At 51.2% G+C, this 23752-nt stretch overlaps 4 protein-coding genes across 4 annotated transcripts; 2 read left to right on the top strand and 2 right to left on the bottom strand.

Annotated features, from left to right (window-relative positions):
• Positions 1-118: 118 nt before the first annotated feature.
• CSUI_003494 (50s ribosomal protein l24) lies at positions 119-6238 on the top strand. The gene is made up of 7 exons (XM_068063692.1): positions 119-707; positions 1977-2039; positions 2929-3018; positions 3546-3643; positions 4207-4274; positions 4896-4993; positions 5698-6238. Exons 1-7 carry the CDS (start codon positions 579-581, stop codon positions 5836-5838), a joined length of 687 nt encoding a protein of 228 aa, XP_067924336.1. The 5' UTR covers positions 119-578; the 3' UTR covers positions 5839-6238.
• Positions 6239-6401: 163 nt separating this feature from the next.
• CSUI_003493 (uncharacterized protein) lies at positions 6402-17633 on the bottom strand. Its single transcript, XM_068063691.1, has 9 exons — positions 14826-17633; positions 13621-14115; positions 12558-12734; positions 11135-11426; positions 10434-10856; positions 9549-9791; positions 8601-8829; positions 7505-7667; positions 6402-6823 (listed from the first exon to the last, which is right to left on the bottom strand). The coding sequence occupies exons 1-5, from the start codon at positions 15952-15954 to the stop codon at positions 10805-10807; spliced, it is 2145 nt and encodes a 714-aa protein (XP_067924335.1). The 5' UTR covers positions 15955-17633; the 3' UTR covers positions 6402-6823; positions 7505-7667; positions 8601-8829; positions 9549-9791; positions 10434-10804.
• Positions 17634-18371: 738 nt separating this feature from the next.
• Positions 18372-19509, bottom strand: CSUI_003492 (uncharacterized protein; the record flags this gene model as incomplete). The annotated part of the gene is made up of 1 exon (XM_068063690.1): positions 18372-19509. A coding segment is annotated over one exon (222 nt), but the record flags the coding sequence as incomplete, so codon positions are not given.
• A 96-nt stretch (positions 19510-19605) lies between these two features.
• CSUI_003491 (uncharacterized protein) lies at positions 19606-22104 on the top strand. The gene has a single exon (XM_068063689.1). The coding sequence runs from the start codon at positions 20016-20018 to the stop codon at positions 21204-21206; it is 1191 nt and encodes a 396-aa protein (XP_067924333.1). The 5' UTR covers positions 19606-20015; the 3' UTR covers positions 21207-22104.
• The last annotated feature ends 1648 nt before the right edge of the window (positions 22105-23752 follow it).

Below are 23752 nucleotides of genomic sequence, written 5' to 3'. Positions count from 1 at the left end.
GCACAAATTCCCATGCATGCGCATGCGGGGCTCAGATGCGTCCTTCCTAAGTCTGTCAGCCATTCCTGCTTCTACTCTTCGCTCATTCTAGGCGTTTTCTTCTCCGACCCTACAGTGTCAGAAGTCCTTCGCTATCAATCACCGTGGCTGATCAAAGGGCGTGTACTCAACAACGCTGCTTCTTCTCTTCCCGTTTCTACCATTCTTTCTCTTTCCCGAGAGGGATTCAAGCAGGGAAGTAACGTTGTTGGATCTTCTTTTCTTTTGTAAAGGAAAACCTTTACTTTCAGAATACCTGTGAGGCGTCTCCTGGCATGCGTGTGTCTTGCCTTGCCTCCTGCCAAGACACGGCTCGTGCTTTCTTGGTTTCCCCTCGGCGGAGGGGTGTCTGCAGCTCCCGCCACGTGAAAATGTGAATTACAGACTATTCCTTGCTCTTTCCTTTCTCTGGCACTCCTTATCTCTCTCCTCTCCTTGTCGCTCTCGGCTTCGGCCGTTTGCTTTCTTTGCCGCTCCCTCTTCCCCGCTTTGTGTGTTTCCTTAGCCCGTTTTCTTTCCCGCTCCGTCTTCTCTCCAAGATGTCGAGGTATGTCAAAGTCTATAAGAAGGTGATGGCGTTGCAAAAACGCAAGACACCGCTCCCCTGGCATCCAACTTTCCTTGAATTCACGAAAGAGCCCTCCATACCGTTTCCTCTGCGAGAAAAAGTAAGACTGCGCTGATTCTGCTCGTTTCTCAGGTGTACGTACATCTTGAGGTGAAACAGTCTGAGGCACTCCCTCAGGAAGATTTCCAAAGGACACAAGACACGGAGCTCTGTCTTCTCGTACGCCGTTCTGTCCTTTGGCGTCTCTGACTACATGCTATTTTTCTCTTCTTTCTTCCATTTTGACGTTAAAACCAGACACCCTAAGGCGCCCACTTCAACGTCTCTACATACACAAACACAGGTTTCAGCCTTTGTGACCGAACGTGTAGACACGTCTGGCTGTCCTTTCATACACGCAGTCCCACGTATACGGATGTAAGAAACACGTAGCTGGACTGCGCAGAGCTCTAGTGTATACTGAGATCTGTGTCGCACGTGCAGTTTGCCGGCGTGCCTTCGTACAGTGCAGCTATCTGTCTTCTGTCTCCCTGGTAAGCAGCTTTGCTCGCACAGCAGCGGATTTCTCTTGCCTCGAGTCTTATTTGCTTTAGTGCGGACGACGCTATCGTGTGAAGGCCAGACAAGACACATATCCGGTCTCGTTCTCCGTAGCGATACTTTACCAAGGCTCTCCTTGCTAACCGGGTTCTGTTGCCTGGGTTAAGGACATTTTTATCTTCTTACAGGCTGGTTTGGGAAACTTTTCTCCGAGTGCTTGCTGCGGTGGCGCGTGAGCCTACATCGCGTGCCACTTGGACCGTACGCGTAGCGCAGGTGGCAAGGGGTGTACATGAATAGCATACGCTAGAGATCTACGTACGCAGGGTGTATGTACACCCCATGAATACAGGGTATCTGTCCTCTGGGGTGTATGCACACCGCCTGCGATGTGGGGTGTACGTAGACCGCAAGCGACCGAGGTTTACGTGCACCACATCCGATACGGGGTATATGCACACCGCATTTGCTATGGGGTGTATGTACATCGCATGTGTCATGGCGTTCATTTCAACGCATGTGTCATGAGGTGTATGGACACCGCGTGTGATTAGGGTGTGTGTACACAGCGTGTGTTACAGGTCATACGTACACCGCATGCAATAGGGGGTGCAGCTGCAGCGCACGTGATATGGGGTGTATGTGCAGCGCATGCGATACGGAACTGTTATGTACAACACATAACTGGCAGAGATGAACCGGACTGCGTAGCCGTACGGACTGTTGTTTTGTGAGGTGAGAGAATGCTCGGATATACATATGTGCAGGCAGACCGGGTTTTTCTCATGCAGGTGCATCATGTGTGGTGTGGGAGATGGTTGTTACGCAGCTTCAGCCAGCTCCGATTGATTTGTCATACTATCTTAATATGGAAGTGGGAGACCTTGTTGAGGTACGTTTTGTTTCCGGTTTGCGTTGTCTTATGAAAAGAGGTGGTCTTCTGTGTTGGATGTCTCTAGTTTGTCTTTCCCTCCGCTTTCTTGTTCGTCTCCTTCTCATGGTGTGCACGACACCACGGTCTTTGTTCTTCGCAGCATTGACTCCACCTAATTATCTTCCCGTCTACTTTTTTCGATTTGCCTCTGATGTCGCTGCCGCGAAGCGAGCAAAGTCCTTCGTTTCTCTTGGTGAAAGATATACGTGTCTTTCTTGATAATGAGTGGAAATTTGTGTGCATGTTTTTTCAACAAGTTGGAGTTCTTTTCTACCTTCCCGAGTAGTAAGAACGAAGTGCGTCCGTACGCGCTCCGACGCTCCCATGTATTCCCTGAAGCGAATCATGTTGTCTTTATCTGTCTGAATATATTCATCTCTAATCTGCATATGTGAGTCTACTGACGGTCCCGTTGATTATGTGATAGTATTTGCATCCGCTCCGGGTCTCCGCTTATAATGTACTATATGCGCATGTGATGGATACGCGATGAAGCTGCGCAAGGTAAGACAGCACTTTTTTCCTTGTTGCCAGAGTGGTTGAAAGTCCAGTCTTTTTCTGTGTAGATCACTGAAAGAAGAGACGGAATCTCTCGTTTCCTACGCAGCGAGATCATGCACGCAGATCGAGTATCTCGAGACCAGTCAGCGAAGAAGAAAAAGACCACCAGGGGAGGTTTTTCTTTCTCCAAGCTTTCTCCCTCGTGCATTTTTTGGAGCTTGTTTCTCTCCGGCTTTGTAAGGCGGATAAGTGATCGTAGGCTTGCTTGCAACCCGTCGCCTAAGGACGCGGCAAAAAATGAGATAATTTGCCGCTCCCAGCTGTCTTTTCCTCCTGTATTTCCCAGGTTCTACACGGACCAGACAGCGGCCGTCAGGGAGTCGTGTTGTCAATCAACAAGAAGAAGAACACAGTTATTGTAGATGGTTGCAACATGGTGAGGCTTACGTTTCTCCAACTGACTGTTTTCTCTTTTTGCGTTCAAGAGAGTTGCAGAACGACACGAAATCGATTTGCGACAGCAGAAGCGCTTCCCTTGATTCTTTTCTGGTAGAATGATCTGCATATACATGTTCGTGTTTATCTGCGCGTGGTAGTGTGAATCTCGCGTTCTTGCCTTTTTGGCGTATATTCACCTTCAAGCGGAAGAAGAGAAAAGAAGCGGGGATGGGTTGTGTGGAGATAAGGACCACATCTATAGGGGTCGAAAGTTGACATCGTCTACATTTGATAAGTGAGCGGTCTTCAGCATCAACAGGTAGATAGAAACACACATACGCCTAGAGTATTCAGAGGAATATTCTTGATGTAGGTAGCTAGAGTGATAGAGATAGATGAACTTGTTCATACAGGGTGAAGATCAGAGCGGGGGACACGGCTGTGTAAAAGCAAATTGGCGGGTGTCGGGGCGTGAACAATGCTCGTTCTTTCCTTCTCTCTATCTTTCCATCTTTCTTTCCTCAGAAGAAAAGTTTCTGGAATCCCCGTTTTGGACCCTCGATTGTCACGCAAGAAATGCCTATCCATATAACAAATGTAGCACTTCTTGATCCCGTTGTCAAGTAAGGGAATATCCTTTACGTCCTCAATATGTGAGGGTAGACTTTGCAAGATAATTGTACTCCCGACGGCTCGCATTCTTACTTGCATATCGCCCCTTTGTTCTCTGTTCTCAGCATAAGGAGGTCAGATGTACCCGTCACTGATTTGTCCCCGTAGAGCTTTCTTGGGTGTTCTATTGTTATGCCCTCCCTGATTCAACTATCTCTGAAGACTGGGTTTTTCTCTGAATTCACCGCAACTGCTTTTGGATAGTAGTTGGTTGCATCCTCGTTTCAAAAGGGAAGGGGCATCATCATCATCATTTCTCTCGTACACACAGAGAGACCATGGTTTAGTGTTCTTGCTGTAGTTTCCTGTTGTGTTGTTCATTCGTAAATGGCTTAGGACGTTTTACTAATAAGGCGACAGTATATACTATCTGGAGATACTTAGAACACTCAAGGAGACGGATGTGACGGAGGCACCTTCTGTGAAGAGAGAGAGAAGACGAGCAGTTAACAAAGAGCGTTAGTTTTGAAGCTTGCTTGCCTCTCCGTTGATTTCTTTATTCTTCTCCCTTCAGACGTCCCACGAGAGTAAAGAGGCGGTTTATGATGAGTGGAGAATGCGTGAGGATCTCGAAGCTCTCAGGTATGTATCTGCTTATGCATGGAGAGAGCGTGGATGGGTTTGCAGGACATTCACTCTACAAGGAATCACGTGTTTCCTTGGATCTGAAGGAGGTGTAGACGGGGATGACAAGAAGAGTCAGTTTCCTTTTTTTGAGTTGCGTTTTGGGCTGTTGTTTCTTCCCACCTAGCAATGCCCATGCTTTCCTCTCAACTTCTTATCTGTCTCTTCCTTCATATCTTTCATCTTGTTGTGCGCGTTGTCAAGCCCGCGTTTCCAAGCCGGGAAGATACGTGCTTGCCTCTCCTGTATGACATCACGGACATACCGTTTTACCAGGAGCCCCCCCCCACTGAAATGCTTGGCCACGATTTCTTTCTGTGAAAAAGAACTAAACACCCTCAGACCTTTATTCATTCGTGAAGTATCTGTCTAGCTGAAAAACATATGAGGATGTTGTTTCGGTTGTGTTGCATTTACGCGCGGAAGCTTGACTGTTCTGAGGCAGGGAGTCGTGCTTTTTGTTGTCGTTCTGTTTTGTCTCTTATTCTGGGACCCCCTTTCTTCCTACACACGCTGCTTGGAGACGGAAAAGATTATCTCCTGTCTCTTGTGTAAATCTTCCTCATGTGTACTTCCCAGGAAGTGCGATGCCGGAGCCCGTGGCCCCAACAGCACTCAAGCAGCCGAACCTCTATCAGGAATATCTCAGAAAGAAAGCTCTTGGTCCACCGTTGAAGGTATCGTGACGTTTCCTGTCTCCCAATCGTTTCTCACGAGGATTTTCACTACCCGTGAAGTTCCACAAACTCTACTTGTATAGCCGGAGTCCATGTCTTTAGATGTGCCGAGCATCTTGGTCTTGCCCTTCGCAGCAATCGATGCGCGCGCCTGATATTTGTGACAAAACGTGCAGTTCCAGTTTCTGTCAGTACTTTAAGAATCCGTCAGTATGTATAGTAGCATTCTAAAGATATAGATCTATGGCTATGCGGTGTACACACTCAGTCAATAGTTGCTTCAGTAAAACTCACTGAGTTTCGTGGATGGCTGTTCAACATTCATAAGTGTCGGTTTTTTTTCTTGCTGTGATGACCAGCAGCAGAGGTGGTCATAAGGAAGTGTTTATTACGGCTGCGCGCACTGTTGATGTGATTCATATGTATATATATATATATATATGTATATCTGCACATACTTGTGTATATTTAGTTACGTATGTATGTATGTACATTTATGTATGTATATATATATATATGGGTATGTACGTATACTTGATGTTCCGATGTGTCATTATGGCTTGGCTTCTCGCCGTTTGTTTTCTTGAAGGGCTTGTTTTTTTCGTCTTCGGTGTACGGACACTGCGTTCCCTTGAAAAAGTCATAGAAGCGAACTTCGAAACAGCCCGTCGTCGACTCTGCTCTCCCATTTCCTTTTTCTTCAGGAGGAATACGCACAGCGGGATACTTTGAACCTGAGAATTCTTGAGAGGCTCGCCCGACACATCAACTGGGCCCAAGGTGTATCTCTCCCTACAGTAGCTAATCCGATCATCAAGCAGCCTGAACCTATGGAAGTCAAATGATGAAATCATAAGGGTTGCTGTAAATGTAAAATCTGAGGAACACAAACCTTTCTCTCTTTCTCGTTTTTCTTCGCTGGGTATGGGAACGTCTTTAGCGTCTCTCTCTAGCTCCCTTTTCCTCCCTTTCGCGCTCCAAGCAAGACGTTATTCAATGTCCTGCTCACCGCTGGTAGAGTTTGGATTCCGGCGACGTTGTTGCTCCCTGAGTGTGTAGTGAGTGTGTGCTGGTGTGAGAGTAGTAGGAAAAGGATTAAGGGGTACGCTGCACAACCAGGAAGTGAAGACCTTAAATTGTCTGGACTTTGTGAACAGGTAGGTAAGGTTTTGCCTTTCTCCAGGCGGTCAAGTGATGTAGTTTGTGATACTGTTGAAGCGCGGTCTCCTTGGAGACATCGCATGTGTTAGTGCGTAGTAAAGAACAACTCTCTCGTACTGTCACTTTATTAGTGAAAAACGAGTTTGAAACGATACAACTGCTTGAAAACACGCGAGGCTTACGCGTCTGTGCATATAACGAGATGTAAAGACTTCGACAGCAAAGGTGTGACCAGCGCTGCTGTAGTCCATCCAACTGCTGTGCGAGACCAGAACAAAAAATAATGAGTGAAAGAGTACGGGAAGGACTGAATTAGGCGAGACAGACGCGGATGGACGAGCATCTGCAAATGAACCACCGAAGCCGTCAACAAAACAAACAAGGGGTGGACGATGCGTCCTTGCAAAGGTAAGAGCGGTAGACTTAGCAGATTTTCAAGCTCTGAGATCATCATCGTCATTATCAGCCAGTCCACCGGAAGTGATCTGCGATGGTCAAATGTAACCGTCTCGATCTTTGTGGGGCCTGAAGATCGCCGTTCCATATGAGAGTGCACTGAAGCCATACCCGATGCGTAATTTCGATACCTGTATTCAGCATGTACTCTGTTCGTCGGAACACGCAGACTCCGTTGTGATGCTCAGCAATCTGTTTTAGTGTCTTCAAAAGCTGCAAAACGGAAACATCAGCAAAGGGACTTCCTAGTAGCATGAGAGGACCACGCGCCAGTGGTCGTGAAGAACTGGCAAACGAGGGTTAGTTCCCCTTTATGTATATCGGAATGAATGATCCTTGGATGGCACCCAGGCTGAGAGGACCACGAGGAAGAAAAAGAGCGCGAGACGAGGATGTTCCTTTCGCAGAAGAAATACCACACAACAGGTTCCCGGCGAAAGAGTCTTTTAATGAGGCCGTTGTCCCATGTTCGTGCGTAAATAGCTCGGCTCTGTCTAGTATTGCTCTAGTACCTACTAAGCATGCATTAAGCAGTTCGAGAAGTCACCGCACCGCCATGTTTTTCGAGTAGGCGTATGTTCTCGAGCAGGAATGACAACAAGCTCAAACAGGTAAGAGGGCACATACTTCAGAAAACTTCCTGTTCTCGAGGTGTTCGGCTGACACTGATACTTCACACCGTGACGCCAGCAGCACACATCAGTCTTAAGAACGTGTGCATCGCCCCCCTCATATACGTGCCCGGCGGTTCGACAATAATACTGTTAATCAACGGCGTACCACGCATATGTCTATCAATTTTGGGAAACTGGAGAAAGAGGGTTCAATTTCCTTCGTTTACACCCGCATATCCTACAAGAATGAGATCATCAATACGGCTTCAGAACGTCTTACCTGCTGAAGAAGAGAACAGACACTATCCGCGTCAAGGTCGTCAACAGGCTGTTGCCAGACGATTTCGTCTCGCACAACAAACACACGCTTTCTGTACTCGGCAATGAAATCATATAGGCTGATCTCGGTCGAGGTCACCTTGCCCAGGGGATCGGCATGAGCTCTATACAAAGACATTCAAAGAGAGGAACAGGGTCAACATCTAACCTCTCACCTCATCCGCCTTCTCTTTTTCTTCAATCGGGGAAAGCACTACCACACCAACACAACCTTCCCTACGAGTTCTAGATGGACCGAGCATGTAGAACAGACACCATGGGGGTAGGTACGCCATCATCTTCAGAGCTTTTCATTCATGTCTCCGTCCCCAGCTAAAGGCTTCTTCTTGTCTAGGGAACAACAAAAAAAGTCTTTGGTCAGCGGCATCACGCGGACGCCCACTTTCGCATATTCACTACCATACGCGCACGCAACCGAGTACACTACGGTTGCTGCATTCCTGTGCATATTTGTTGCACGTGCAGTCCTAGGAGCTGTCCTGAGAATCTACGCGGGATCAGCCCCCAAGAGCCAGGCAGAGGCGCTTACTACGCGCATCACAGTAAAGCTACGTGAAAAATATCGCCCGTAGCACTCAAAGAAGGAGGCAGGGTGACGATGATACCTCACGGCGGAGTTCGACAAACGCGCATCTTCGAGCAGTACATTCCACGCATCGTGAGAGTAAATTCACATTCACTGTCGAGAAGTCTTTCCGTTTGCATCCGTAGACAGGTAGGTATGTAACCCTCAAGGAGACGAAGAATTTCGTTGCCGGAAACCCTCGAACACTAGTACCTTCACCTACATATCAGTACAAAACGCACTACAGGGGATACCCTGAGTAAATCTTGGCATGATGTCATAATAACTGTGGGACTGATTGACCTGCATACTGCTGCACATCCTTTATTGTCGCTTCTTCTGTTTCTGCAGCGACGCACAAATCAGCTGATAGATGCACACTTATGCATATATCAATATATATCTACATACGTCGGCAGCACCACACCCTCCCCCCACCCTAGCCCCGCCACCACATAAACTGCCCGCTTACGAAGATTTCCTCCAAAGATGTGGGTAAGGTCTTTCTGCTTCACGCGAAGAAATCATCTCGTGTGGTATACGATCGAGGGATACGTAGAGCTGTGAGTGCATCGAATCCGCAGAGACAGGGGCCATCCACTGGGCTGCTTTAAGCGCCAGCATTGTCGGGCGGTACTGCATGCGATCCATGGGCTCCAAACGTGACGCGAGACGGCAGAAGAAGCTGACGACCTGAAAGACTACAAGGCAACAAGAGATTCCCCTTTTCCCAGAACATCATTATGCTCTTGCGATAGCCATTAAGCAGTCGATATCAACACACCAAGAAGGGTCAGCTGATTTCAGATCTACCGGTGATACGAGGGAACCATAGTGGACTACGTATAGTTGCCGTACAGCAGGCTTGTGGCATGCGAATGAATAAGACGTCTCACCAGATAACGAAGGACAACACACAGAAAAGAAAGATACACACCCCTTCAATATGCTATATTTTAGTGTAGAACGCGCCCCCCTACCGCTCTATTGTATCTGATAGTAGACCCTATTACGTCGGCAGAAAGTCCCTTTCATCCCTGCCTCCTTTCCCCTCCGAGCGATAGCCTAGTTCTGGCACCGGTTCAAGCTAATGCTACTGCAGACAGAAAGGAAGTAAACCGAAACCCTCGGGAGCCTACCACTAGCTGACTCTCACCCCTAGTCGAGAGAAAAAAGACGTCACCATCGTCTTCTTGTTCTATCTAGCCTGGCGACACCTAACGTGATGCTTCTATTCCTTCAGGCGGCACAACAATCCATCACCTCTCAAACAAGTAACTACACCCGCTACAGAAAAACCAGCAGATACATAAGGAGAAGGTCGTCTGTTCCCAAAACACACAGAGGGGTATCACGAGGAGGACGCCTCCCGTCCCCGCAAGCTCTCCACTTGAGAACAAGGAAGGAGCAATTTCCTTACAATAGCCGATGTCGGTTTTCTCCGAATAGAACTGGAAAGGAAGTCGATACAGCCGCTTGTTCAAATCCATCTCGACCGCTCTACATAGGAGCTTGCTGCACTGTCGAAACCTTATGTATGCCGTGCTATCCAGAAAACCGAGCAAGTACGATATTACTCGGTGATGAGTGAAGACCTTCGTAATCGGGTCTTCAATCAACAGCTGTTCTATCAGCCAGCACGTCCCTTGGGGTATCGCCATCGCTATAGCAGCAGAAGAGGAAAAGACAGCATTATTATGACTAGGGAAAATGTATGAGCTTCACAAGCGGAAGCAACCCATTTTTATTCTCACTCTCTCGGCCAGTCTTCTTTGCCTTCCCCCCGTGGCTGCGGGTAGCCAGGGGCCGGTGACAGCCATAGCACCGCAGGCGCACATAGAAAGATCTTATGTGCGACCGCGGGTGGGCACACAAAGGCATACAGAGGGCGTTGTCCCCATGTGCCAACGAACTGAGGCAAAGAAACTGATAAGGCACGAGTGAGAGGAAAAGGAAGTTCGGGAGACCCCCACAAGTTATAACAGGAGAAGTTCTGGGGCCAGGACTGGGGTAATTCTTCCATATTCTCTCTGCTGCGTATAGAGTGCAGAAAAGCCGTAGGCAGGGACAGAAGACTACGGGAAAGAAACTGGTGTGTTACAGTCACCAGTATGTATATACATACATTTGCTGTGTCGACACCTACGTATTGATGTTTCCTTCAATTAAATCAGAAAGCAACAAGTTGACTAGCCGGGAGGCCGGTCGTTCTAACTGGCGCTTATCTCTTTAACCAGCCATTGCCGTTCTCCTCTGTTACGAGAAATATCACTCAGAAGTGCTCTGTGTGCACCCCCCGCCTTACATTCGAACTCGTGAGCTACTCCAGCAAGGATTGCAGACCGATACTTGTCGCCGAATGCAGCAACGAGTTTGCTTAACGCATCTGAGAACAGCTTCTCTCCGTGAGCGCGGAGAGCCTCCGCGGATGGTAATGACGGTCCTGATGCTTTTGCTCCAATCTTCAATCCACCCGAGGACCCCTCTTTCAACCGACTGCCAGAGGGAGACCACCCTCTTGTTGCTGGCTGCGAAGGTGTTCCTGCGCTACCAGACCTTCCTCCGCCCCCAGCGCTAGCTCCTGCTGCGCCAGCTCCTTTAGTCGTAGAAGCCGCAGCAGCTGAAGCTTTCGGTTTCTCTTTGAATTTAGGGGCATCAACAATGTTTCTCAGGACGTCAGGTTCCTTTTCTAGAAAACTTCGGACCTCCGTGAGTGCTTGGGTATGGGCTGTGAAGAAGGCGAGCACACAGATGCGAAGAGTTGTGAAGCGCGCATTCGAGGGCCTGACTTCCCTTCCACGCTGCCATCGTCTAATGATCTTCTCGCAGGACCGTAAATCCTGTGGTACAATCATTATTGCGCTACTACCATTTGTTGGTGGCCTTAAAAAACATTGTAGCAGTACAACCCTCTATGGAGTGAAACTCCTTGTTCATTGCATATACAGAGACACAGGGAACAAACCACGTCGGAAAGTGCAAGAGGATAAAGCACTAGCGCCGTACCCGTACAAGACCCTATCGACCGATCTCGAGCCGAAGTTACCGCGTGGATGCAATAGTAGCTCTCCTGCTACGCTCTCCCGCTTCTTACCGGCAAAGTCCTGAAGATGTTCCTGTAAGTAAGCAGGGTCCAGTGCAGCGTTCTCCTCACTGGCCTTGACTTTACTAACAATTGGTGCGGCAACAGAATTGAACTTGTCTCTATCGTTGAACGGGGCTTGCAAGAGCTCAGTGTGCGCTTTCGAATTTTCTGTTTTGAGTCGATCCAACGCCGCAGTCAGGGCCTTCCCTTCGGCTGGTATGATTGATGACGAAAAAATCAAACACAAAGAGGATACGAACTGACCCAGAGTCTACAATAGAGCTCTAGTTGTGAGCTCAGAGTCATCAGTTGTGTATGTCATCGATATCGCATATGCATGCAAGGGTATCTTGCCCGTGTAACACGTTTAAGATATGATGGCGACGGTAAGACTAGAAATAGCCTCGTGGACAATTCTCCGCTGTCATGATGGTGTTTGTGAAAAAAATACCTAGTGGTACCAAAAGTAGACTTCTCCCTACTACGTGTGGCAGCAGGTGATTCGCGTTCCACAATACTTGCCTAAGTCTTTGTGGATTCTTATTCAGTACTGAGTGCGGTAAATGCCAAGTGGAGAGATAGTAAATTGCAGGATTGGCACGCGAGCTGTTCTCACGCAGGCCTACCAACATGCTAGCTGTTGTTAGCCACGCCTGGCAGCAGGCAAGCTGTTTTTATCCAGCTCTAGCAGCATGGAAGCGGTTGCTATCAGGACCTGGTAGCACGCGCGCTGGTGTAATTGGCTGTTAGCCTTGCACACCCAAAGCCTGGAGATAGTTTCAAAGTTGACTTGATATCCCGGAGAAATGTCTCCGGGAATCTCCGAGGTGTGTTAGTTTACTATGAAAACATGGATTATGTTTCAGGTACATAGGCAAGACCAAAGAGATGCTCCATCCATGAAGACAGCAAGGCAGTACAAGATAAGAAGGCTAAAAACAAACAGGACGTCTCCCGGACCATCATGACATCATATACCAACCTCTACCATCCTGAGCAACTACCAGAGTGTACGAAGAGGGTCGGCTGATTAGATACTAGAGTGCTGGGAAGGGAGAGTACATATCCGTACCGAGGATGATCTGTTTTCTTCGACTGACTACATCAGCTGCTGTCCGTGGGTGTTCTAGTCCCTGTTTAGCATGTAGAACCACATGGTGACGTAGCGTTACAACAGGGGAGAAATGTCGGTAGGTTTCCGTGCTCCCTCTAGTCATGGATTTCCTTCAGTGTTTCAGGCCTATCCGAGGAGGACAACACCCACATCCTAAGGTGTTGCTGTTGCTAAACAATATCAACGGACAGCTTTAGATGAAGTCGTGCGCTCGTATTATTCCCACTTACCAGCGTACGCCTGCACTAAAGCAGTCCAGTCGCGCAGCTCCGCAAGCTTTGGGTTATCCCGTGCCAGTTCCTTCGCGACAGGCTCTGGTCCAAGTTTGCCCTCAAGAAGGTCTTGGCGGCGACTACCCCAGTTTGAGGCTCCAAAATCCTTCACAAGACGACGTGCTAACTCGAAGCCTGCCGCATACAGAGAAAGACAGAGAGAGAGAGAGGAACAAATCGGTCAGATTCCCCGCTTATCATCATGCAGTGAGTGCTCTACAAGCACATACCAGGACAGTTTGTGAGGAAAAAGCCCCCTGCAAAAGCCAGGAAAATGGTGTGCGACTGGATAGGAAAGGCGACGTGATGACAACACAGGTGCCAACAGCGAGGGTACAATGTGTACACCATGTCTCCACTCTTCGCTCTCGTGATGCTTCGCCGGTGATCCTGTGAGGTGAGGGACTGAGGAACGAAAACCCCCGGGGTCACGCGAAATCACCCCAAGTATATCCCTCTCTCTTCTTCCTCCGTAAGTCCGACAAATCGTCCACAAACCCGTCTGGAACACGACGATACCTCCACAGTTTGGGGCTACCGGGTGTTCTCCGCCGCATCACGTGCTACGCCTGCTTTCTTCGCCGAGAAGAGAAACGTACGAGGAGGGACAGGCACCAAGCGTTGAGTGGGAGAGAACGATGAGCAGTCCTTGACAGAGATATTGGCCTTCCTCGCAACCATCGTTTGCGACATACATATACGCACCTATGTACCCGCAAGTGTTGGTCTGAAACAGTGACTCTAATGTCTGCTTTGTATGAGGGGGACAGCAACCTCGTCCTAACTATAAACACCGGGGATGTATAGATGTGCTCTCGAAATAATGCAGCAGCATCGGATTTCCTTGACGACCACCAGAATCGAGACGTCCTAATGCAATGCGTATCCCAAGGGGCGCCACAAAAAACAAACGTGAAGCAAAGGCGAAAGTGAGAATTGGATACACGCCTGCATTCATGAACTGAGAATTCTTGTAGACTGAGAACCCCCACACGTTCACCTTCCTTCAACTTCTTCTTACCATACGCAGCCTTGGTAGCCTTCCTTAGTGCCGCGGCGTCCGCTTCAGAGGCCCCAATGCCATCCTGTACGATCTTTAGTTGACTATCAGGTATATCCTGGCGTAGCTCATCGTCAGATTTCGGATAATGTTGCGGATGTTTTTGTAAGAAATTCTTCACTTTGCCTGGAAGTGAATCATCATCTGCACGGCCCCCCCCGGTAGCAGCTGCAGACGGTTTCCCTGTATCTTTCCCTAGAAGATCCGCAAGGGTACGCTTAGGAGCAGGGCCTTTTGCATCCTTATCCTTAGCCATAAGCCGATCAAATACAGAAGGCTTCTTCCCTCCCTCCTTTTTTTCCCCGTCTCCCATCGGTTCATCCCCACTCGCCTCTTTTTTTGGAAAGCCGCCCAGATTCTTTCCAACGAGTCCCTGTCGCTTTCCTTCTCCCTCGGCCTCCTTCTTTTCTCCAGGAGGAGGCGGCGAGGGTGGTTTAGCCGCTTTTTTCGCCGGTTCTGCTTGCAGGCGAGCAGGAAGGTAAACCCACATGAGGCACACGTCTTTAGTAAGAGGTCGCATGAAGGTTAGACATTACACTCAACAAAAAGACAACGAGACGAGGGAGCATCCCTCCTCAAGAGGGAGAGCACTAATCAGACAACAAAGCGACAAACTTTCGAGGGGAAAAAAATGATCGAAGATGACAAACCGCTCTGTATCAGTCTTCTATCTATGTAGGCAGGTGTCTATCTGTTTATGTTTCCGCCCCGGGCCAAGAGAGGAATGTGGTGCTTCCTGCACCGATGCTAAGGGCGAAATTCGTAACTCCTTCTGACGCCCTAGGTCTATCGCAGGAGAGCCTACTCAAGTCTTGCGGCACCGCACTCTGATAATCCTGCGTGATCAACTCATCACTGGTACAATTACGAAGCCGGGAAAATCGTACACAGACAACTCACTACACGGATACACGTTCAAACTGTAGATAGGGCATATACTGCGAGAGAAAGGTATTACTCACGTGTGAAGGGGACATGTCTACGTGGAGGAGGTACCTGGACACCCCATACTCATATACGAAGATGTGCCCTAGCTGGCAGGCGTATTCACAGAATGACAGTCACAAAACCGTCATATAAGCTGTGAACTGTTACGACCGACATCAAAACGTTGTGCTGAAAGCGCTTCAGTCATCTTCGAAGAGAGTGTAGAGATTCGTGAATACCTGGTTCCTCCTCCTTCTTGGGTGAAGGCAGCTTTTTAGGTACAATATCAATCTTTTTCGGTGCGATCCCTAAGGGTTTGGCAGGTGCCGTAGGAATTGGTTTCTTTGGTTCAATCTTGGGCAAGATCTTCGGCGGCAAAGGAGATAAGGCTTTGTCCAGATCGTTCCCCGCCTCTGTTTTGTCACCCCCTTCTCCCCGGGAAGGAACGCCAGCTGCGATTCCTTCAGCCTTCTTTAACGGAGGTGGACCAGGCCCATTGGCCGGAGGAAGTTTGGAAGACATGCTTTTTTTCCCCGCTAACTTTGTGTCAGGTTTGACAGGAATTTCCTTCACTGAAGGCATCGGCCCCTTCAGTTTGGAAGCCATATCATGTCCTTCCTCGCTTTTGCCGGCTGGAGCCCCAGGGAGACCGGCTCCTTTTCTAAGAGGCTGAAACTTGCGAGCTTCTCCTGTCCCAAACTTGGGAGGACCTGCTCCACCTGCCCCTGGTTTGGCTCCCCCGACCATCTTTCTTGGCTTCACATTTTCGAACCGTGGAGGGGGGGGTGCTACTTGTTTTACTTTGTTGTCTGATGATTCGTCATCCTCATCAGAATCTGGTTCTGCTCTCCTGCCAAAAAGGCGAGATAGAAAGCCCCCACCTCCTTTGTCCCGGCTTTTCTTTTTCTCCTCCTTCGCTCTCTTTTGTTGTGCGCCCCCTCCTCCTCCTTCTTTCGGAGAGCCCCCGTACACCTTCTTCACAGCCTTACTTGCGGCGGCGGCCCCGCCACCTTTGCCATCTTTCTTTCGAGTATCTTGACCAGGTTTCTTCTGAGGAGCCTTGCTACCTTCTTTTGGCGTAGCTGTTTTCCCTGGTGGACTAACAACGGCAGGTTTTTTCAAAGCCGTTGCCTTTGTTTCCCCGGCGGCAGAGGCAGGAGTACCTCCAACACCTTTCTTAGCTACAAGGACTGGCTTTGGTGGAGGAGGCTTACCGTCCGCCCCTCCAGCAGCCTGTTGAAGAGGAGAGCCCTTAGAGCCAGAAGCTTTCTTCGCGGGCGTGACAGGAATAAGAGGCTTCTTAATAGCAATGTCGGGTTTCTTGATAGCTGGAGGAGCGATCACAACTTTCTTTCCAGCGGCCGCCATGGCGAAGGGCGGAAAATGTATTAGGAGCTAACAGTCACGGCAGTCCCATGAAGAATGGGTCGTCAACTGTGATTCCCAAAGTCGATCAGGAAAACGGAGTGAAGAGAACGCAAACCGCCTCTACTAGAGAAGAAAACTAACAGCCGCCTGTGTACCGCTTCCAGCATGTTCTGTTAGATACAGCTCAACGAGAAAGGTAAGGAAGGTGACACCTCGTACACGGGCCTGTGGAGCCCTGCCACTTCTGAAAAAAGAAACGAGGACGAAAAACAAGATTTCTGAGATGCGAAAGAGTGATACGCTTTGGTGAATATGCAATGAGGAAGGGGCGGGGACACTAGAACATACCCACACAGACACAGCAGGCAGGTTTGTCTCCTTTTCCCCACGTCAGTTTCTCCCCACTGACGGTGGCAGGCGGCGTGGTGAGGTGAAGGCCTCTTTGTCAACGGAAACTCCAGTACAAGCTGCTGGGCCCGACCCTTGTTCGGAGAGACAGGATGTGAGAAGTACGGAATCGAGTTCAATTCAGGGCATATGACGTAGCGGTGAAGGACCCTCATCGTACAGGAAACTAACCATGACAAGACTGATGGTTGGAAACGAACTGGCTCATAAGGCCATACCAAGGCTTGTGAAACTGTCCGAAGCACCTAGATTTTACCCGATCCACTCAAGCGACTTCAACGAACCCTGTAATTCGTGGCAGCCTCCAGCCATCGTACAAAATGACACATGGCCTCGGTCATCCTGTCGGACCCACTGGTGAAGGCTAAGTCTTACGGTTATGAGGTTGAAAGACTTCTCACCGATGGAGTCGAGACCTCCCGGCGCGGACAGAGCTGAAGTCTCACAACGGCTCCTCTGGTTCGCGGACGACACAAGAAGCGATACTTCAACCGAGGGCCGGAATCGAGAGATGGCTTTCTTCCGTTGTCGATGCCGCTCGTTAGTCGAACTGGGGGAAAGCGAATCCGGGAGATGCCCTCAGACAAGCAGCATACTACCCGAACGGCACCGGAGACAGAGGAAGGATGATCGTAATTTGTCCGAGCTGAATTTCACCTTTGACTGTTTCTCGAAGGAGACTGGAATAGACGGCTACGGAATCTTTATTGTCGTTGACCAAGCTGCAGCACGACCAAAAGCCAAGAGAGTCACTCAGAAGAATCTGCCACACGCAAGTCACAGCAGACCACGGAAGCACTACACCGGACGCACTTTTCGTTGGGAGTACAGATAGTGTTTACATCGAAGACATGTGAGGAGCCTCACAGACTGCCGTGCATTGTCGTCGTAAATGGTCCATGCATCAAGAAAAATAGCGAAGCCAGACAGCCCACGCTGCCACCCCGCCGAAGAAGTGAGCGTGGCCCGGCCCCGTATTACGTGTGACTCTGCTGAAGTGTACAGCGACGAAAAGCACATGTTGTGTGAGCCACAGAGAGCTTTGAGTCTCGCCGCATGCACAGCCATGTCTTGACAGTGTGGCTCGACAGCTGGGCGCGAGGTCGGTTGTCTCTTCTGTTGTGCGTGCTACTCTCGTGCGTCGGCGTGTGCAATTAGGGCTCGTCGTTTCACCTGAGCCGTGTCGGCAGGGAGCGTCAGAGACTCTTTCTTGGACAAGTCAAGTCAGCGCACTAGGCGTAGCCGCATATGAGCCAACCGTGCAGCACCGAGCCAAGGGAATGCCTGATCCAAAGGACGAAGACACCTAGCAACACGGTTAAAGGAAACGACAAGCAGCCATTTTGGCAGAAGCCGCTCGTCCCTGTGCTCGAAAGGATGGGAGATGTGCCCCGTTCACCCCGTCACAGGTTGTCAGAAACCCAAGCGACATGTTACCGATGACCCACCCTCTGTGCGACGCTCCAGTGGTTTGCACCAGCTGAAGTTGAGTTCAGGACGCCGAATAGCCGGCGTCGCAGGCTTGAGATTACTGTGGCTGCAAAGTGTCGCCCTAACTGTACTGAGTATGGTGCAGCTGCTGCGAAAGAAAACATACGAAATCTCGAACTGAAGTCGCCGGTCGTGTAATCTCCACAACGCACAGGTCAGACGAGTGCCCGGGACAGCGCATACGGCACGTTCTTATCCATTCCGTTCTGCGCGCACACGGCTGGTTGGTGCTCTGCACGTTGCGCAGCGCGGCACGCGGCAGCAGACTCGCGGTACTCCACAGCCGGTGCGGCATAGGGCTTCTGGCTATTTTGACAGCGATGGTACTTTTTATGGACTTCTTCAAAAAGAGGCCGTACAGCGCGAGGCTGTACAAGTGAAAATGACTGTTTCTCAGGATGAGATTAAGGCGATGGTGCCCGCCGTCGCCTTCGCAGAACGGCGCGTCGTTACCCTCCCATTGCTCGTGTGGCTATCTGTCTTTGTTAGACAGACAAGCGCGCCAGGTTACCAAGGTTAGTCCGGTCCAAGGAGACTCCTGGTTACTCCAAGTGTCTCAAGCAAACGGCAGTCTTACAGCGGCGCAACTAGAGGGCGAATGCAGTTTAGCCCCAGTGGCTGCACAGCTCCCACAATCACGTATTGTAACACGGACACTAGCTTCCTGACCTAATGTCCTCTGAAGCAAACAGCTGTCCCCTGTGGCGTCGAGCGTTCCGTAGCCCACGAAGCAGGCTGTGGGTGCTGCATTTCGATGCACCGTTGCAGCAAAGTGTGTTCTACTCGGTTGCTCCGCCACCCCTACGTGCTGGGTAGTCTAGTGTCTCGCAGTACAACACACGATTCCTCGAAACAGAAACCAAAGCCGCCGCCCATCCGCACCCGTCACGGCTGCCTTCGCCGAAATCAATGAAGAGCACGGATAACCCCTGTGCGTGTTCGGGTTACCTGGCCCAAGCTCGCATTCACATCGGGCCGTGGTGACCTTGGAGAGGACAGCGGCGGTCCGCGTTCCCGGCTACCGCGCTCACGGAAGCTCGAACAAGTCGCACCGATATGAGACACATTGAAATCTCCTTGTGACAAGCGCCCGTTGGCAGGCTTTTAGAAACGCGCGACAAAAGAGTCGCAGGACAAAAAGCAGCGCGAAGGAGCTAGCCAGAGCCCTCTTGTGCCGTAGAAACTCGCGCCGAGGGGCACGCACACTACAGCAGATGGCTCGAGTGCTAGCCGTATGCCTCGGCAACTTCGAAGTGCGTCGTTAGGTGGTGCCCGCCCGTCCGGCGACCGAACAGCGTGACTAGGAGTCCCGAGTGAACAAAAGCACGTGAACTCGGTCACAGATCCACAGACGCAGGCCTAACCATGTGGCGTTACATTCAGTGCCGGCTGACGGGCCAGCTCTCGAACGACTGCCGACTGTGTCGACGATGCTACCGGGGGTGCCAGGTAGCCGCAAAAGTCAATGAAGAACCATGGTGGCCTCTCCTGGTCCAAGGACCTGATACCACATGCAAATTTGAGCCTGTAGAGGGCCAGACCAAAACGCCTGTCTGATTCTTTCCGTCTCTCACCCCCGAGTGGAACCAAGAGAGTGCGCCGCACTCTCCCACGCCCCGTGTTTTACGGCGGCCGACCGCGCCGCTGACCGGGACCCGCCGCAGTGGCTTGAAAGGTAGGACTGCATGCGCTCACCCGGCGCAGTCGAGGTTCGCCCGCCGGGACGCCCCAACTGAGTGCGGAGCGAAGTGATGCCGGGGTACCATTCCCGGGCCCGCGGTCCGTAGCGCGCTTTCACCCCAACTACCTGCCAACCGAAGAGCGGGGCCTGGTGCGCTTCTCGGGGGAGGCGCCTCCATGATAGTTCTCCCAAAGTAAGGGCGCAACGCCAAAGACTTGGCTTCCGTCCTGTACGTGTCGTGCGCAGCTGTTTGCGGGTGTCACGAAACGTATGACTCTCAAGGTCTGATTTCCCGACAGTGTGCGTCCTGGCTGGCAGCAGTGTCAACCTGCTGCATGTGCTTGAGTTGACGCGCCTTCCTACGTAACGAGCCTGTCGTTTTTCCCCCAGGACTTCGCCCAGCTGGCCAGGGTAACACCGCCCAAATTGACAACGGGACAAGGGAAACTCATTTCCCCGTGCCACAACAGGGCAATCAATAATGCCGCGGGCGGCAGCTTGGAGTTTGGGCGGGGGCCGCCTCCTGGCCCTCGCATTGTTACTAGGTACAGCGACCACGTTGGCGCTGATTCAGTCATACTCAGCAGTTGCTGCGCCACCTGCTTCGCGCGTGCTCATGGTCGAGGCATCCAGCTTGGGGACGGCAAAAAAGACTCTGGAACATACTGATACTGCGACCGACCTGGACAGCGCGGCGGGTGAGGAAGAGGATGGACAGGGCGAGCAAGAGCAAGACGAGGACGACGATGAACCGAGCACAGTGGATCTGTGGTTACCACGGAAAAGGCGGCCAGCATCTTCCCGGAGCCGGTCGAAGAAAGTCCAGCCACGCACAGACGACTCGGCTGTCGCTCGGCTTCTTCGCAATCCCGCAAGGCTTGCTTTATTTAGCATGACTGTCATGTTGGTAGGTTCATCAATCGGCGCAGGAACTATGTACCTGCTTGCCCAGAAGCAGCAGAAACAGAACCTCGAGAAACTGAAAAAGATGGAAGAGTACGTGGGTACGCATCCGCGCCTGCAAATCGACCCCAGGGCCGCGACTGAGGCCGGCGTCAGTGCAGCCCTTTTGTCTGTAGCCAGCGTAGCGGGAACAACGCTGCTAAGCAATTTAGTGATCACCGGCATGCAGGCGCTGAGGGCAAACTTCTTCTACACTGCCGTAGCAGATTCCATTGTCCGCACCCTCGCAACGTCATTGGGTCCGGGTTTCTCCCTCACCTCAGTCCTCCTGAATGCCGTTGTGGCCGCCGGAACGACTGCCGTGACGCAGACATTCGGCTTATTGGGGATGGTCGCCATACCGCTTATGTTATTTGGCATCCAGATGGCCGCCAAAATGTTCGGAAAAGTAGAGACCAAAGACCGCCAAGCTCTGGCCTTCATGTTTGTAGAGAACATGCAACTGCTGAAGAGGGCTTTGAAGAATGAGAAGACGGGCGAAGCCAAGAAACGTAGCGAAATAGTTACGAAGCATTTCAATCTGATGGAAAAGGAGCTGATGCACCTGAAGCTTTTGGATGGAGGCTCGAAAAGTGCGTTGGACACTGCCGAGTCCAGTCTCAAGTCCAGCGTCGAAAAGGGAAAGGATATCGACCGGAGTGTCGAGTCCACCCAGAAGAACTTCCTTAGGCAGGTTGGCGCGAAAGCTGTGCAGAGCTCCCTTCCTTGACATGAAGGCGTCCACCCAGAAGAACTTCCTTAGGCAGGTTGGCGCGAAAGCTGTGCAGAGCTCCCTTCCTTGACATGAAGGCGTACAACACCGGAAACAAGACTAGAGCAGTCTACGACGTGGATGTGGTTGCTTGCTTGGACTTCAGCTGTATAAGCTGGAACCAGGTAGCGTCTGTGGATGAAGAGTTGTGCTCAGCTTCGCTTTCCACAACTGACAAAGATTACTTCCGCACCCCTGCGGCGAGCTGGGAGAGTGCACGGCGACCGTCTAACGGATCCGGACAGACAGCTCAGAATTGTCCTACTGCACACAATTGCAGAGGTCGTGCCGCACAGGTTCCCGTACCAGAATTCCCAACAGCGGCGCGAACTGCCGCCCGTCGTGACGGAAGCGTCTCAGACGCAGTACAGTGGTTGTAGTTCTTGACTGGGTGCCCTCCACTTACGCGTTGATGTACCAGCGACGCCAGTGTTCTTGCGTGTGTGGGACACGCTTGCCGGTCTGTGGACTTGTGCGGGGCTCCAGTTCCCGCAGGTGAAGAGTGACGGCAGAGGGACACCAAATCAGGTTAGGAAGAAAGCATTGTTTGGCGCCCAGAAGGGATTTCGCACCTGTATAAGCCCGCCATATGCAGAGGTTTATGAGGCGCAAGAGCATTACATGCCGGATCTTTTCTTGGGGCTTCGGCTCCCGGTTGCCGGGTTTTGTCACCGCACGTATTCGGAAGAGGACCGTCGTAGACGAATCCGTGTATGTCAGTCGCTCTATCGACAACGGCATCTAGTGCCTTCGCGTCACTGGTAGCGACCGGTGTCCGTTCCGTGGTGAGGCCCACATGATCATTTGTTGGCTGTGAGGAGCTTTCTTTCTGTTTACTGAAATATAATTGTACCCCTTAACTTCTGTCAGTACCATGTCAACTCCCGTCTCAGGACCTTGGGCCCAGCTAGTCTGAATGTTTATACGACTGGGACTGCGAAGCTGAGCCGGCGCAAAGACGCGGGCGCGCAGACAAGAGGCGGCAAACACGGCAGACGGAAGTGGTCGTATGAGCACAAGCCGCTGTCGTTTTACTTGTAGATACACCTGCTGGTCTCTTGTGGAGAAGCGGACGCTTCGCAGGCAGGTATGGTCGACAGCTTCCATGTGGTCGCATGTATGCTTCGCAACGAAAACCCAGACGCTGATGGAATGGACACCACTTCGTACAGCCAGCACCTGGCCGAGTTTCCGCGCAATTACGGCAGGGTAGGAAGGAAAGCTGAGGGGGGAGACGGTGGAGCTCCGTACTGGGAGCACTGTAGTTGGTCAACACATCGAGGACCAGCCGCGAGGATACTTATTTTGTTCACGAGGACCCCCTCTTGAGTAGACAGATACACCGACCGCGGATGGCCCACCCACAGCCACCGGTAACATTGTGCGAGCAGAAGGCAGGGCTACGCAAGTGAATCTCAGGGGGCCTGCCGTCCCCGTTTTGCTGCCATGAGAAGCACATGTTTGAAGGCGTATCTCCATTCTGTGCTTCCGTAGCCAGGCATTGTCCATTCAGTCCGTGTCGACGGTGTGAGCTGAACAGTCCGAAACTATCACCGGAGGGGTGACACTGCCTTCGTGTCCTCCTCAGACTGTCGCTGCTGATCTGCAAGCGTGGAATGGGGCGCGCTGTATGAGAGGCAGCAGCCCTGCCAGCGTACACTTCGCAACTCCAGATCTTAAAGCGCAACGCGACCTTGCAACTCGTCCAGAGGACAACGGCGTTTCCCTCGGAGCTTAGCTGGCCCGTACGACCAGATACACATTCTTCGCTGGAACGGGTTGGGGCAACCCGGGGAAGAGTTACGCTTTGGTTTGGGTCACTTCAATGCCAGGCCGTCCTTGTCTCCTTCCACCCCTGACTCCACACGCAGACCAGTGCCACGTGTGCGGCTCTGCAGCAGCTGGCGCAGAAGGCTGCTTCGTCATCGTTCCAGTGAGTTGATGCCAGCCGCTGGGGAACGGAAGAGAACTAGGGGTCTGGAAGGAGATATCACTTGGCCAACCGTTGGGGTTTTGGGAGAACAGCACTCACTTCAAGGGCGAAGGCACAAGGGTAGTCTTTCTCTTTCAAGCAGCGTCCATACACCTTCTCCGCTGCAACGGTTTAGGGCTTTCAAGTGGCTGGACTACCCTGGCCATTGTCTCGGTGTCTCCAGTGTTGATTCGGTGCCCAGAAAGGTTCTTGGCGATTATCTCTGCTGGCGAGCTAATCGGCCAATGTTGCCTTGAGAGCCCTGTCCTGTTTGAGTATTGACATTACCTTGTTCTATATACCTGTCCACACTCAAGCTCTTGAGGCTACTCACGTTGCTTCTTCTTTTTCTTTTTTCCGGCTATGAGACTTTCCTTCGTCCTTGCAGCAGCGCATGCAGAGAGGCCTGCCCGCCGCAGCGAAGGCCGCGGCAGATGTTTTCCAAAAGCTCCCTATTCAACGGGACCGCTTGTGTACGGCAGTCGTATTCGATTGCCTATTAGTTAACTCGCGTGATTCAGACGACGGAGCG

This window comes from Cystoisospora suis, assembly GCF_002600585.1.
Source record: "Cystoisospora suis strain Wien I chromosome Unknown contig_1562, whole genome shotgun sequence".
NCBI lineage: Eukaryota > Apicomplexa > Conoidasida > Eucoccidiorida > Sarcocystidae > Cystoisospora > Cystoisospora suis.
This window is presented reverse-complemented; position numbering and strand designations above follow the sequence as displayed.